The sequence below is a fragment of the Bombus vosnesenskii genome, unplaced genomic scaffold (genome assembly GCF_011952255.1).
Source record: "Bombus vosnesenskii isolate JDL3184/JDL3185 unplaced genomic scaffold, Bvos_JDL3184-5_v1.1 scf7180000013265, whole genome shotgun sequence".
NCBI lineage: Eukaryota > Metazoa > Arthropoda > Insecta > Hymenoptera > Apidae > Bombus > Bombus vosnesenskii.
In genome coordinates this window covers 4,063,767-4,081,282 of record NW_022882925.1, presented here as the reverse complement: position 1 = coordinate 4,081,282, position 17,516 = coordinate 4,063,767, and the positions used below count along the sequence as shown (strand labels likewise).

At 37.3% G+C, this 17,516-nt stretch overlaps 1 protein-coding gene and 1 long non-coding RNA gene across 2 annotated transcripts; one reads left to right on the top strand and one right to left on the bottom strand.

Annotated features, from left to right (window-relative positions):
* Window positions 1-1,281: 1,281 nt before the first annotated feature.
* LOC117243082 lies at window positions 1,282-8,345 on the bottom strand. The gene is made up of 7 exons (XR_004495389.1): window positions 6,611-8,345; window positions 6,207-6,467; window positions 5,623-6,016; window positions 3,681-4,990; window positions 3,226-3,443; window positions 1,796-2,935; window positions 1,282-1,544 (listed from the first exon to the last, which is right to left on the bottom strand). It is a non-coding gene; the product is annotated as an uncharacterized LOC117243082 (long non-coding RNA).
* Window positions 8,346-9,556: 1,211 nt separating this feature from the next.
* Window positions 9,557-16,358, top strand: LOC117243318 (protein yellow-like). The gene has a single exon (XM_033510682.1). The coding sequence runs from the start codon at window positions 9,931-9,933 to the stop codon at window positions 11,218-11,220; it is 1,290 nt and encodes a 429-aa protein (XP_033366573.1). The 5' UTR covers window positions 9,557-9,930; the 3' UTR covers window positions 11,221-16,358.
* Window positions 16,359-17,516: the final 1,158 nt, after the last annotated feature.

Genomic DNA, 17,516 nt, shown 5'->3' with positions numbered 1-17,516 from the left:
GAAACAATAGAAAAGACAAAACAAGGACATAAACCTGTAAATTAAATTATAAGACATTTTACTTAAGTACTGATGAAAATTACTAGAGTTTAGATTTACAAGAGATCGTACTTTGCTCCTTTGCGATACATACCCGACAGGAGAAACTAGATCAGACTGATCTCTGACTTTGACTGGAAGATGACTCATTGCTTACAGTTTTGTAATGGTCGTTACGTAAAATGAAAATACATTACGTAATCCGTTTCTTCGCGCGTTCTGAGAGGGCGTACTTATGAAAATAATAGATTTTCTCCATGGGAAAGCCTCTATTCATGGATCAGCACGACACGACAAGAAGCAGACAATCGTTCCCTCCTTTCACGTCGAAACAAAGTCGCGACACACTTTCAATTGCCTCGTTATTAATTTCAATAAACACGATGTTTCATCAGCCACATCTTTATAGCGCAACGATGCGTATGATAATAAAAATGAAAGTTTCTCGCATGAAATCACTGGATTTTTCATACGGTTAATAAATTCTGGATCCTTATCAAAACCTGTTGATACGATTTCCAAATAAGTCAGCGATGAAAATGAAATAAGGAGGAGGAGGAGATGTTAGAATTTACTCGATGTAACTTTGTAGGTTTAAAATGAAGGATGTTGCGCAAGATAGAGCATCGTTGAGATATGACGTGAACCATTACATTCAAGACAGATGGTTTCTTTGAAGCAAACTAGTCAGCTTTAGTCTTCAAGGTCTTGGCTACCTTGGTCACCGGACCATTTTTCTACGCGACCATGTTGATGTTTTTAATCGTAGAAATTTTTTCTTGCAACCAACAACACACGTATTATCTCGCCAAGAAACAACACGTTCGTGTGTCTACTTATTGCGTAAAAGCACCAAGCTGTTCCCTTATACAGCAACGACGCCGCAACGACTGCTGCAGCGAAAATACACTATATCATGGTAGAGCGACCTCCTTTAAAATGCACTCACGCAAAGCAAGGCTATGAGAGGATTTTTCTGCGTTCTTGTTTCTATTTTGTTTGATATCTAGAATTCTCGATATTCATGCGTAATTTTGTGTCGGCGACTTTCGGGTGATATTCCTGGAAGAGTGCCATAATTTTGTGAGTAATTCTCTGTATAATAAAAAAATATAATAAATATAAAATAGGACAATATGGACGTATAATAATAGTATTATCTTAAGTTAAATACCCGAGGCTTTTAATACATTCAGCAATTATTTCTTTTATATATGGAAAGTTTAAAAACAATGCCTGTGAAATAAATAGGAAAGAAATTACTGCATTTATTACAGCCGTCAATGATTCTCTTTGAAAGTTCATTATTTCAAATAAACTACCATACCTTTCATCTTGTTCCGGTAATCGAGGGTTGAAAATGGGTTTTTGGGGATGAAATCAGTTACGAATATGGATTGAAATATTATTACCAGTTCATTCGACGTTGGTACGTTTTCCTCGTCACTCGATTGAAATTAAATCTATTGCTGAATTGCCAGGAGCAGTAGGCAGGATAGAAAACTCTGAAAAAAGAAATAGAACGCCGGGGGTTTTGAATGGAGGAGCTGAGTTTGTAATCGCAGAGAATAGAGGGGCCAGGGGATCTAGTCAGAATACTATGACATTGGGGTAGGAAAATAAAGGGAGAACCGTTGGTCGTTATGGTAACCGTCGATTTACGATTTCATCTGACCGACAGCATGCTGACTAGAATAGGTGACCCACTACTCTCCAGAAAATGTGTTTTGGGTACTATGTAGACTCCCTTACGTACCAAGTATTTCAATTTCCTACTCTTTCATTAAGTTATCTTGATTAATAGGTACGTTGATTTCAACTTCGTTGAACCTTCTGTCAACTTTAAGTTAATACAATGTCCGATAGAAATACATTTCAGGGAATAGCAATTAAGTTTCATTATGTACGTCGTCCAAATGATAAATATTCTATTACAGTCACTAAGATTTTATTCCATTTTGTTGACAATTTCGTTTATCAAAATACGTTCTTCTGGGATGAATTCTAAATTGGAACACCGTTCGATTCTGAAAAAATGAAATTAACTAGTAAGATTTCTTTATTCGTTTGCTGTTAATCAGGGCCACCGAGCTGTCCCGACATTGGAGTTCATTGAATATTTCCCGTGGATTACGTAGTCTCCCACGAAACGTCGCTCAATTTAATTAAACGGTCTGCGTTCCCCGATGGAGCGTAAAAATCTCTGGAAGCGTCGAAACATTTCTCCCGCTTTGGGCTTCGAAGCGGTAATGATCCAATCGGGGAGTTAACACGTCCAATGTTTGCAGACGTGCTCGTTTATCGTATTATCACCAGCTAACTGGTTGGTAATTCTCGACTAGTATTTTTGTTACATGACGGAGAAACAAACGTTTCGATAATCAACTTCCTTCAAGGATAAAATAATAATACTGTACAAAGCTACATATAACTTTAAGTTTTATAAGACACTGAGAAAAAAAACCCGAGAGATCTCCTGATCTGTTCACAGTAAATTAAAGATGATTTAGAACATAACCATCTGTGAAGAACTTCCATACAGAGAGTTAATACTCGTGATCGCTAATTGAGTGCAAAATGAGTTGAATTGCAAGTGAAAACGATGCTACCCGAAGGCATCCAACGTCCTAGTTTTGCTTTCTTCTTTTCTAATCTCGTTTAGACGTACCCTTCATGATCCATGGGAATAACAATTGCGAATCGAATGTCATGAAACTCTTTATCACATGTTGCCTGCATCGTCATTGTGCTAATTTTTCGTAACGCTCGCGCTAACAGCATTACTGCGAAACCTTCGCTTCACTTTTCGGGATGTGTGACACCACGACCTAAATTAGCATCCACTGGGAATGTGGGAGATATGTTCAGCGCTCTTCTCCTGGCCGTAGAATCAAAACTTTAACAGTGGGAATATATATCAATTTAGTCGAGAAGTCCAAGTATTCTTCTAATAAAGTCTATAATGTTCATATTTTTATTATCTTAAGATATTATAGCCATAGGTTGTAATTATAAATTATAAGACCTTTATAAGGATATAAGAAATGTAGCTTTCATTGATGATATGCCTCGCGTGATCGAGCAATCGCTACACGTCGACATATTTTCATCGCTGTAAATTCTATAATGTTTGCGACGGACCTTACCTTGTCCTTTCATCTCTTTTAAACTAATGAAATTACCCACCTACGATACAGAATAAAATCGACGCGAACTCGAACAGGTCTGCCAGCCTCCGGTCGATACTTGGAAGACGTTTGAGAAGCTCAGCAGCTTGAAAACTCCGGAAGCACAATTCCAGCGTATTACTTTCAGTTCAGTACGAATCGTTGCCCTAGTGAAAATCACTGACCAACGATTTCACGGTTTTGACTGCTTAAAATCAAAGGTAATCCGGTGTAAGCCTGAAAGCAAAGTTTGTGTCAAAGAGGGAACTTTTAACTCGATTAGATAATTATATGTATAGCACGATTATGAGGTACATTAACTTCGTCGTTTTCAATCTTCTAACGTGAAAAATCTAATATTGAGTTTCATAAGGAAGAAAAATTACAATATATACTGATTATAAATTGAAGTCAATTCTTTCATTAAAATTGGTGAGTTGGAAACGATCGTGACGTGTATAATTCTTGGATTACCACTTCTACTGATAGACACGCGATGCCTACAGCTCGCACAATATCCATTAGGTAAAGATAAAAAGCTGATCATCCAAAGTTCAATCGATTCCAATCGAATATATTCCTTTCCCTTGGCCTGACTTATTGATAGGAGCGCTATCATTCCTTCGACCCACCTCCCTCTTCACGTTTCTAATCCGTAAACCAGCTAGCTTGCCTTCCTGCTTTGATGGTGTTATTTTCATCCACGACGTACAGACATGAAGAGAACGAGAGAGAGAAGGAGAACGTTGGTTTTAGTAGGCCACTAGGAAACGGATGCGCAGGGCGCGGCCTTTGCCGATATACTAGTTCGCACATTTATGATCGTTAAATCAGAACTGACTTATTTCCAGCGCCACTTCTCATTTCTCCCGTTTATGGGCTTGCATACTAACTGTGGCAGAATCAGGTCCAATACCTGGAGAGTTTGTGGAATATTATTCAGCGTCCTTGGAATCTGATTCCTGTGTTTCTAATATGGAATAAGGCGCAGTAGCGCCTTCGTCCAGCGGAAAGTTAGCACAGGAAGGTTGACTGAGGAACCGATATTGATCTGAGAAGTATTAAAGCGATCCTTGACAAGATAGGACTATGATGGTTTCATCATGTACGTTCTCCATTTCAAGTTAAAAACGATTGTTATGGAAAGAGCGTAAGAGGATTGTGAAATAAAAATTTCATAGACTGGAAAGGGTATTCTGTCAGCGGATTTTAACAGGGAGATTTCCCTACGATTTACGACTGCAATCTAATGCTCAGCGAGGGTGAATTGTCCTGTTTCGAGCTCATCGAACTTTTAGTTTTGACACAGTGGGAGAGTCACAAGTTGAGTTGGAAAAGAATCGGTCGATTTGCGATGAACGAAAGGAGGAGGCGTCGGTGGAAAAGAAATGTCCAAATAAATGATAGGTTGTCGATTCTAACAGCAAGTTACTAATGGACAGATTCGAATAATTTCTTGTCGATATCACGTATAGCAAAATTTATCTTTATTGTGCTCGAGCAATTTATCTTCTGTTCGCATGCATGGCGCTACATTAGCCATCTGCGCTGTTTACGATTTACAGCGTCGAACCTTTCATGTAACTTTATTTCTAGCGCGTTGCATAAGACCGTTTGTCGATGCACCGGATCAAGTTCGAATTTTTGTTACGTTCCCTTCTTGTGATTATTATTTCCTTCTTATGATCCTCGCAGAAAAAACTTATCGTTTCATTGATGCAACTTGAAGTGAAAGCTCGTCCCGACGAAGGCTGCAGTTGATTGTGACCGTGAATATTTCGTGCCTGGAATTAGCAACGAGATGAGTAAAGAGGATATGAAACGAGCAATGAGTAAGAGGAATTAACGAATTGTGGGATGCACCGTGTCACTACGATTCAATGGAAAAACAAAGCGAGTGTGGCCAGTTAATGATAATAAAAATGAAGGTATAAAGTGGGCCGTGACACAGAATTTTCAACCGCGAACGCGACCAACGTTTCACAGAGGATGTAAAACTGCGTCGGCATAAAAGAACGACAAGGACGTTGATTATATTATTTTCAAGCCTACGGACATTTACTATTAAGCATATCTCTTCACGGTTCTAGATAATTAGCGTAGTCAATTTGCGGTGTTGTTCAACGATCGAGATATACGTATTAACATATCATATCTGGTAATTTTCCAGAAAGTTCTTATTACTTGTTCTTATACCAGTGTAAAATACTATACGTTCGTCACGTATCCACTACATAAAAATCATCAAGTTAACTACACGCTCATCGATATTCTCGAGACGTTAATTTACAACTTCCAGAGAGACGATAAAAACATTGGAAAAAGTTGCATCACAAAGTGACTCATAGTGATTCACTTTATATATTTCTGTAATGACTGGTACCAGTCGATATATGATAACATCGATTTTACGTACCTCAACGAGTTATAACGTTCGCACGAGCCGGTACACGAAGAAAGAAAACTTGGATACCACGGATGCAAAAGGGTCACGAGATCGTGACGTTTTGGTGAAAGGTTTATGCGTTAAATTCACGGACGCATCGATTAAGATCTAAGTACTACGGCCACAGATGTCGAGAGAAGGACCTACGAAAGTTTTGTGGTTTGCATCTTTCGAAGGTTACAGAGATGCAATATTTACTCTAAGATGAAGACAGGCGTTGTGAAACACGTCGGAAGGAAAATAACACGACGATTCTTAGCGCGTCTTCACTTGTTATTTAGATTCCTCGGATGTCTTGAAGAGGAATTATCGTTTCGCAATGTGCTAATCATTGACACAAGCAGGAAAACGGAAAAATTTCGATCTGAAAAAAGATATGAATTTCTCACTGTATTAAATATTCATAACGACAATTCTATTCATCGAAGAAACCGTTAACTGATAAGTAAACAGCGAACGTGCCATTATAATGGCTAACTAATAAATAGGAACTCGATTATACGTAATACTTGGGAAGGGATGAGCGTTAATTAAAATAACATTCTTACACGTACGTTAAGTGCTTCTAAGCGCTGAAAATGGCGCAGTACCCGCTGGTCAACTGCGAGTAAATGATATCAGCAATATTAATAAGTTACCAATTAGCATAAATCTGTAATTCTGACCCTCTTCTTAGTCTAGTTGTCTGCATGCCAATGTAACGTCCGGTTACCTGAGACACATTTGATTCTTCCCAATCATTATTTCTCCATTTGATTAACTTTTCAATATTGCAATTTGAAATGAGTATCGCGTAAGACCGCGTTCGGTTATACCTGTAATATTCGCAAATATTTGTACATTAGAATACTTAGTGGAGTGAGAATAATGTTATCGCTAAGGCACTAATAAGCAAGTCGAGCTATGTAAATTCGAAACGTAAAACAGAAAGCGAACGTAACAAGTAAATAATACATACTTTGGAAATTGTTCTTGGTCTTTGATTTTTAAGCTAGTACTTCGAAGAAATTTTCAAGGATCAAAGTAAAAATAGTCTTCTGCAATATTCGTCAAAGCGGCTATGTACTATCAGACTCGTTTCGACCTGGAATCAATGGACGATGAAACGAAAAAAATTACTGATCACCGGGCACGTCGACGTCGTTGAAATAACGAGCTCGCCAATAATATCTAGTTCGTTGGTGGCTCGTGAAAGATTATTTCGTTTACCTTGGATAGTTGCCTAGAAAATAAACTGTATAGTGAATGGTATCAAAATATGTTGAAATGTAATGCAAACAAGATGATGATATATTTCGCAGTAATAATCCAAGATGACCTATTCCAACGATGTTTACGCGAATCAGATATGCTATACGGAAGATTTGGAATATTCAAAATATTTAGAAGCGTTTTATGTCAAACAGTGTCTTAGAATAATTTAATTCTGCGATTGTGAAACTTTCCTCGGTAACAAGCTGACGTCTGATCAATAGCATTCCTGTGATGACTCGCGTTAATGAATTATAAGGAACGAATTATATAGTATATTATATAATTGCAGAAACATGGCAAGCATCTCAAGTCTCTATAACGGATGAAAACAATGAATAAGAATAATCCTACGGACGTCTGGAAGTATCTGGATGGCCATGATGTTGAAATGGCCAACACCTATTACAGATACACTACCAGTGCACACGCACTTTATTACTGTTATAACATTACGTTATACACATTACATGATCATTCGTCGACAGTTATGCCTCGCTCGTCATCGTTCTAGCGCTTAATAAAACTCTTCTCTATGGATCATTGTTACAGGTGACCTTCGAAATTCCTCTAATATGTATTTACTCTCTTACGGATTAGAGTCTTCCTTCCCCGAAGTTACAGGAATCTAATTTCTTCGTAACTTTAATTCACAATTTTAGCTCGATGTAACGTTTAACCGATCGTTTCTCTTTCCCCGATTCTCCGCTTCGTCATACCTGTAACATAAAACATAAGTTGAAAAGATATTGGCTTCGTGATAGACGATTCTTGTCGCGAGCCGTACACGTGTTCACAAATTCTATGTTCTTGATGAATTCTTATAAATACTTGAACGATTGCCAAACTATTATTCTACTCCTTTCACGTGCCGTTTTACCTTCAAAAATACGATACGCATCACCCATTCATGGACTCGTAAAACCGTCCATCAAACACCAGTAACCGATGGCAACTATTTTTAACAATTTCATCAAGCCACCAGTGATTGAATATTTTCTTTTAGCTCTAATCATGGTTCTTGCTCAGGCGTATTAGAGAAAATGTAATTAGTATCTAACCATATATAAATGTCCAATACGTTATGTTTTCCATTGAATACATCATTGAATAGAAAATTTTGCATTTATGTGGAATATTAGGAAGTAGATTAAACTCGATCAATTTGAAATAATTAACTTGATGGATTCTGTTTCCTAAGGAACTGCGGAGGAATTTTCGGAGCTCTGGAAGATTTGACGATAAAGTGTCTTAGACCGTAGGATAGTTATTGATCGTAACCGTTATCCGATGCATTCATTAATATATTCCATTTGATCGAGATCAATGGATCATGCACCAAGGAAATTGATCTGCATGCGGTTACTTGGGCAACACTATCGATGAAATGCTAACACTATGACCAATATTTCCGGTTGACGTCTGGTTTGAGATAGATAACACTGATGGTAAAGTACACTGTAACAGGAGTATAAATTTCTTTTATTATTGTTCTTCATTTGCTTACGATGAATTGTAAATTATATCCAACTCTTCTTTTTTTTTATCACGTTCCCCTTTGATAAAATGACCTACCTTTACCAAGAAGAAAAAAACAAGTCGAACGGGATTCCGAGCAACGCAGTTGTACAAGGGTGCGATTCGAAGAAATAACCGTTGAATCGATTTTTTGGGATCATCCTGGGCAAGATAAAGCAGAGCATAACAACCTTTTCTAAGCTCACCCTTTTCAGCGTTTCCTTTTCAAGCGGATCCGGCCTTACAACTTTGAGCCGAGTACCATTTTATTCTCAACCGTCTTTCGTTTAGCGTAACAATGAACGTACGCAGTAACTATCGTAGGATACTAAGAAGAGTATTAACTTAATTACCAGCTGGACATTGATTGAAAATCACCGGCCAATAAATTGCGAATGAATAAATAAAGAAGAAAATAATAGATTAGACGAAATAATATTTTCAACAAGATTCTAAGAACAGACCAATGGTTCTCTTTCTTTCCCTAATTTAATTGTGAAATATTTTTTTCGATATATTCAAAGTAGAATGGTTTATAATATTTTTTACTGGATATTGACGCCGAGTGTAGTATAAAAAGCACGTGATCTGTTTTCAGTGTCAAGATGAAGATAAATAACGTAAACAAATGTAGATTGGATTCAGCTATTTTAAAGATAATACAGCTTCAAAGGTCAATTAGAATAATGATTCTGCAAATATGAAGCATAATTTTGTGCTATATCAGAAATGATGTGCATGAAATTGATTTTATGACTCGTAACCAGATAGATACCGAGCAAAAAATTAATATTGTCACCAGCATTTTGGTGAATCATTGTAAACGTGCGACGCAATTAATTGTTTCGATAAATAAAAAAATTAACTTAAGGTACAATACGAACGACGTTCGCAATGACGAATACTGATTCAAACCAGGAATGTTAACAATGCATCCTCGGCACGGTTAAGTAGCCGAGCTACGTTTTGCGTGGAAATTATGGTGGGGATACCTTGCTGGGTGTTCCTGTTGCACATACAATATCCACATGCATCCCTATCCACGTACGATCACACGTGTAGTGTGTACACGTGCACAGATGATCTTAGTGTGTAAATACAACGACGTCGGGTGGGGAGACGACGCCTCTCTAAGCGACGCTCCGCGTCTTCGTCAGTCAAACCGCGATCGTCTCCGCGTGATGGGCCATAGTTCAGAACGCTTAGTAGAATAGGTAGCAATGGTCGGTGGACAGTGTTGAATCAGTTAGTTGACAAAAGCAGGCCAGCCAACACAGTTGGTACGCACGGAATATTCTTCACACCGTTCCGTCGACGAGAATAGACGCTCTTCCGGATCTCTGGCGACACTTGCCGGACCACGAACACTCTTGTTCCGGGTATCAGTTTTCAACTGGTTCGTCCACTGGTCTTTGTCTCTTTCTGCCACGTGATTGGACTAAAAAAAAAAGTGACAGCATACTGTGATAGATTGTAGAACGTAAAGTGGGCGAATAAAGTGTAAAAAAAATGAAGAGCTCAGCATTCTTGCTGCTCCTTGTTACCATGACCACGTGTCATGAACCGTTCCAAGTGGTCTTCCAATGGAACACGATCGACGTGATATGGCCGTCAGAAGAGAAACAAAACTATGCGACTGAACACGGTGATTACATTCCAGCTAACAATTTCATAGCTGGTATCAAATTTTGGAAGGGTAAAATGTATCTGACGGTACCAAGGTGGAAAAGCGGAGTACCAGTGACGCTGGGAGTCACTTCTGCAACCGTGGTGAACGGCAATACCGCCCCTAAGCTGGAAGCTTTCCCTAACTGGGACATGCAGGAAGTTGGAGACTGCAACGCCTTCCAGTTGGTCCAAAGTATGGAGATCGATCCAAAAGGACGTATGTGGGTACTTGATTCTGGGAAGATGTCACCTCTCTCTGTAGAAGTGAAGATCACCTGCCCACCAAGGCTGGTGATCCTGGATCTCGAGAACAACGGTGAGATTTTACGAACCTACGAGTTCCCTCCACAAGTGGCCCGTCACGGTACAGCCCATCTAAATGACATTGTCTTGGATCACGAGGATGGTGGCATGGCGTATATCACAGACAGTGATCGCGAAGATCCAGGCATAATCGTCTACTCCCTCAGTAACAATACTTCGTGGAAGGTCAGGCATGATTCTATGAAAGCTAAACCCGAAGCAGTAAGATTCATGGTCTCTAAGAATCTCATTAATATGCCTATATCTGTCGATGGGATTGCTCTGTCTCCGGCAAGTGTTGAAGACAGACAAGTATACTATTCACCACTGTCTTCCTTCCATTTGTACTCTATACCAACATCGGTGTTGAAGAGCAACCTAAGCAACGTAGATGAACACGTTAAGGAATTGGGAAAGAAAATTTCTCAAACCGATGGAATGATGATGTCAGCCAAGGGAGCGTTGTACTTTGGACTGCTGGCTGACGATGCTGTAGCTATGTGGGACACTAAACAGTCGTTCACTACTGGCCAAAGGGTGATCTCTAGAGATCATGAAAGGATGCAGTGGCCGGATACATTTGCGTTCGATGAGAATGGTAACTTTTACTGTGTCACCAATTCCTTGCAAAATATACTGACCAACCGAGTAAACACCAGCGTGCCGAACTATCGAATAGTCAGAGCGAAAACTGCAGTCAAGAGTTATCAGTATTTGGAGGACGGAACCGCACCGGAGCAGCCGGAGATACCCACTTCAGTTGCAAACAGGATTAGTCTCGCAGTTGCTACCGTATCAACCATTCTGCTTGCTTTCGTCGTAGTGTAGTAACATCTTTCTCCCTTACTTGTTCCCTCGTTCTTTTTTCTTCGAACACAGTCGGGTATACCAAAGACATTCGTTTTATCCTTTCAGTTAAGTAATGCACAGATACCCCGTCCAGTGTTTTTGGTGACCTTGAACATTTAGAGTAATGATCGTAGGTGGTTTGGAGTCATGATAAAAAGGACAGAGATCTAAGATTACTTGACCATTCGCGATTGCCATAAGTACTTGCTCATTTTCCTTGTTTTTCTTATTACCTTCATATTTTAATTCCATAGATACTTGTATTTGAAGTATCTCTCTCTTTAAATATATCTGGAAAAATTATTATTCCAGAAGATCGTTAAATTTTTATGGGTACAATACCTATGGTGAAGGAAATGGCCTTAAATGATCAATTAATTTTGCATGAAACAAAAGTTTTAATTCACAATTATGTATTATTCGCGATGGGACTTGTAAATTGGTGTTGTCAAAACGAAGCTTAAGAATCCTTCTAACCAACGAATAATTGGATCATAAGATCAAACTGCCTGTTTGCATAAAAATCTTGTAAAACGTTTTGTAGTGGCTATCGAAAGTATTGACATGCCATTTGGTATAGAGTGTACATTTTAATCAGTTAAGATACAAATACATTAAATTATACATCATTTAGTAGCATGTTTATATGATTACTAAAATATTTATTTATTTATATATAATATAATACTATAAAAATCAAATGCGAAATTGGATAAAAAAACATCTCATTGGAAAATAAGGCTATGTGCAAATACTTTTCAAGACCATAGAGAAAGTCAATGTCACTTTTGATTACAATTGCTATTTTTGACATTTTCATCGAGCAAAATTGATCTCCTGCAATTCAGTTACCAACAAGCGTTTTTGCATTGTGGCCTCTGTTGCGAAGAAGAGTAACAAATCTATTTTTTTTTCCAACGTCGGCAACGACTTAATATTCTTACTTTTTTATACAATATGTTATATCAGTCCACTCAATGATAAAAAAAGAGGAAGAGAGAAAATGTTTTCCTAAATTTTTCAAAACGAGGATAACTCACTCATGTTTCTCCTGCAAGAAGAGGAAGACATTAAATGAAAAACTCTAACTTCAAAGTAGCAGAACTTTCACTACATACAAACGTGATATATTAATGATTTCATCATTATTCGTTTTCTATCTTCATTAATTCAGTAGTTAATCGGGCCGTTTAATTAAATTGCTGATCGTTAACTCGGGCCGCAATAGCCGAACAAAAAGAATTACATTTTTATATGGGGCGAAACTTTCGCTGCCACACCATCGCATTCACACATAATTGACCTCGAATTAACATCATCAATGAAGACTATTAAATCTGCCAGTGAAATTAAGACGCTTCCAGTCCGATTGCATGACTTCAAAGGGAAATTGGAAGAAGTTAGCCACGTTGCGCTTGTAGGGTGTCGTGTACAGTGTTGAAAGGAAGATGAGGCATTTGTCAAGACCATGATGAAAGCCATTATCGATGAAAATTCCGGCCGTCGAGGACTCGTCCCTTGAAAAAGAACGAAATATCAACGAGCATGAGTTTAATGGGATCATAGCTCAGCGAGATAGAAATGACAACTCGGGAACGAACAGTAGGGCGGCGATAATGAATGATCTTTTCTAGTTCGAGAAATCGATCCTCTGTAACGCGATACCGACAACATTCCACGCCTTGGGTTTTGATTGTAAGTCTCAAAGCGAATTGTGATCTAATACGACGTGTATTACATTTATAGTTTCTATTTTTTTTAACTAAATTGTTGCTGAAACAATTGTGAAGCATATTTTGATTTTCAGGCTAAACATCTCGACAGTCCATACTGCTTGATTTAATTAGAGCATCGTCAATGCGTACAATCGTTAAAAAGGGCATTCGACCATACAGAAAGTTAAATATTTAGTCAAATATTTGTAGATCCTCTAATTACTTCAATCAGCTTGCGAATACAAAAGTATTAATCCTATTTAGACATATATGAACACAGAGGATTCATTTCAAGGGAAACAACCATTGATTATCAGCCCGTTACCATATTACCTTGTGTTAGTAACACGACGATAACTGCTAGTAATTGTATATCTGTTATTTATATCCGTGACATAATCGTTTTAGTTGCGACAAAATTATGTACGATGAATCCTCGTATGACCTTATGTAATAGAGATGTCTATTTTTTTGATCATTTTCTTCTTTTTTTTTTCATTAGTCGATCACGCAAATGGGAGAAAGCTGAAGATCAATGAATTTATTATAGTACTTTAGTCTCATCGCCTTATGAATCGAACTGTGAATACGTATACTATATATAAATGTATGTATGTATGTATAATTAGTGTGTACATTACACATGTAACATGTACGAGTAGCTTTAATACATATGGCCTTATTTGCGACGATGAATTGAAACTGTATACTACGTTCCGTTGGAAAATGTGACGTTATGACTCATTTGTCTGTAATCGCTGGTGAATGCAACTTTCCACCATTTTACGGCATATATTGCTTACAATTATTATAGATTCCAGTATGTTATTGAAAATTCAGATTGATTCCTCATTTGCACGAGTATCTTTAGCGCGTGAACCTGTGTACTATAAGTTAATGAATAAATAGAATAGCCCGTCGAATCGTGTACATATACTACTGATCAAAAGTCTCGGACCATCTCCTTCATTATCACATTTTAAACACACAATAAAATAAACGACACTATAGAAAATGTCTGTCTATATTCAATATTGTTAAGCTTTTGTGCATTCTATAAAATGTTTCAAGAAGAATTCTTACAAAGGCTGAATTTGTATATATTTTAATATTATAAGGCTGAATTTTTGCAAAATGACACTATCTATCAAATGATGGCCTCGAACTTCTGCTCAGTAGCTAGAGCTAGAGGCCGACTATTAAACAGATACAGAGCCAGTGTGAAATGAATCGTTCATACGGCATATCACGCGTTTGAGATCTACGTTTTCACGTGCATTTATTAATGAAAAAGAGAAAAAGAGAATATCCAATCTATCGGTGAGTATCATCGATTTAAAGTCCAGCATGGTCTTTCGAAAAAAAGAAACTCGAAGACGTTCATCAAAGGAGCATCGCGGTAATCTCACTTTCAACCTCTCTTCCCACAATTGTTTCTTCTTTCAGCACGCAGCGTCCCAGTTTTGCGGCAAAGTGAACCGCACGCACATTATTACATGCGACGAACGGAGTCGGGATCTAGCCCTGAACCACGAGTCAACGAACGCCCAGGGAGAGGCTCAGAAGATTACAAAACTGCGCTGAGAATACTCGTTGCACCTGAGATTAATCGATTTAATCTGCTCGAATCATCGGGAGCACCTGTTTTTAGCTCCTTTCCGCGGATCGCATCTATTTTTCAATCAGCCTAAATCAGTCCAAGATGGAGATCACGAAGACTACAAGGAACAAAAGTTCCAGCAATTCTCAAGTTGTTGATGATGACTTTTATCTTTCTAAAACATGGAAAAACAAATTCATGTATTTAAAGTTACATGGAAAATTTTAATGAGATATCATTATTAATTCTTATGTTTTACGTTTATGTTTATAATATTTTTGAAATGTATGTAAAATAGAGATTGGAGATAATACCAGTAGAAAATCTATAGAATGAATCATGAAAGGAACGTAAAAATACCGAATGAGTGGCTTTGAAAAGATGTCACGACATTCAATTGCGTTTACAACAAATGATGTCATCGCACTATGAAAAGAATATTAAGTGTCTTTCGACTCGTAGACAGAGTTCGATGTTCAAAGTTGTTGAAGATGGTTTCCATTCGCTCGTCGGACGATTAAGTGCTAACCGAGATGTTCAGAAAGACTGGTCGACGAAAAATTTGGCTAAAATTAAAAGCATTAGGTACCGCGTCATACCGACTACCCATATTTAAATGTCGATCATACATTCCCTCCTCGCCAGCTACAGCAGTTGAACCATTAAATTGAATCAAACAATTCCGAATGATGAACGAATATTACACATTAAGAACTCAAGAAATATTGTATATTTAACAAGTGATCGAGGAATTCAAACAAACGTTGTCTTCGTTTGTTTAAAAAGTCACGCTTATAAAACATATCCGACAGGGCTATACACTTATCATGGTGTTGTTCTTAGACAAGTAGTCGGTAACCAGTATTGAACGATATTAGAAAATATTATAAAAGATCTGTTATGAAAGACCGTAAGGTTTCGATGATCGACCAGTCTTCCGGAATTTTAATCAAGAGCAGCCTTTGCGCCGCTTTTTAACTGCGGAAACGGGTGTCGACAGTACACAGCAAGGTTCTATCGTATAGTAGATTGTAGATTTATAAGTATGCTTTCTATTACGAGAGAAGCTGGATTGAAGTTTCGTTTTGTTTCGTCGAGGGTCTCGCTCAGTTGAGCCCGATTACAGCTGACTTTCAGGCTGGAACGCTTTACGTGTGATTGTAGAATCGTTTCCTGTTTAGTCCATTCTCTTAAACCTACAAAGGAAAAGTTCACATTAGATAATCAGTAGCATGATGACAATTACGTTGATGATAATGCCCGGCTAAGTGATTTTCGAGAAACGAAACGGAATGGAACGAAAGTACGTTAATTACATTATTTCGACGTCGTTCTACATATTAGTAAATCTCCGTATATTAAGAAGATTAATATATTTTCTATAGCAGTGATAGTTCTTTAATAAATAATACGAATAATTTTTCTGCGTGAAAACACAGAAGAACGAAATTGTTTCGCATGGATTTTGAAAATTTGTGGAATGTGTATACGGTAGCGTTTATAGCAGAAAATGCTATTTTTACCAATGGAAACAATGATTGTCTCTATCCGGGTCATGGATTTTTTCAAAATCGCATGAGAGATTCGTGTGGAGGAATTTCATCTTTCACGTGGAATTGATCATTTTTGATGAAACACCCTATACATTACGTAGAATAGCGGTACAGATTCAAATAGAAAATGCACTGCCATTCATATCGATAATAATTTTATTACTGTGTGTTTTAGAAGAATGTAGTACTGCTATTGTATAGTGCTTATGTAAATTATGCCTTATTAATAAAGAGATAGATGTTAACAGTTGTCGTTATTTTCAGCCACTCTCCATTATGCGTTATATAATTGACTCATAAATAATTTTTGAATAAATACCTCATCATATTTTTGCTGCCTCTTCTTATAATAGTATTTCTAAGCTCTATTTTTAGCTGTTAATTATAATAAAGTTTCATTCATGTCAGTGTCTCAGGAAATAGAAAACTCTAGGAAACATGTCTGATGCCAGATATCAGCAATAAAATTTCAAATGAAATTATGACGTAAACGAAATTTTGGACATATAGATGATGCTACATCATAAGGTATTGTATCGCTTTTATGTTACTCTTAGCTTGAAACGGAAGTTATATTTGATATATACCTGATTGATTACACATTGGTTTAGATAAATAAATATAAATATATATATATAATACATATGTACTTAAAAATATAGAACAATTTCAAACTTCAGTTCTGTTCCGTCGAACGAGCGCTAGATGTTTTCTAAGTATCTTAATAGATGACTCTGAGTACTCTGTTTTATCTGACTCGGCACAGTCGATAATAGCAGATACAATTTGTAAAATCGGATTAATGAAATCTTCAATATTTCACGAAAACATACACATAGGCATAGATAAATATAGAAAAAAAATAGAATAAATAAATACCTAGTACTAAACTGATTTATTTATTATGCAAATCTTCTTCTAAAAATTCTAACATGTTACTCTAGTGACATGTTTAGTGAGAAATTTTGCAAAAAAACATGATGCAAAATCTTTATATACATATATATTGAAATGAAATTATATCCTTTGAAGAAGTAATCACAAGAGTGTACAGAATCATTGATCCTTGTTGAGGTTAGGAGATTAGAATCTAATCGGAATCTAATCTGATTGATACACCATCGTTGATAGACAATGAAGCTGTAGAATAGCATTAAATCTGGATGGGTCACGCAACGAAGGAATTATCAGTTAGCGGTCTTGCTTTTGCGAGCTACCGGGAATGCGATTCCAAAGGGATGTATGTATGTAATGTATGTATACCATGCGCAGCTGTTACTTTAGGGTAAGAGGGGTTAGGAAAGCAGGGACTTCAGGGACGTATACAGTTTCTTGCAGTCCCTCCAAAAAGAATTACAAGAACACAAAAGGATTTCCTACAAATCCTGATTCTCATATAAATATTCA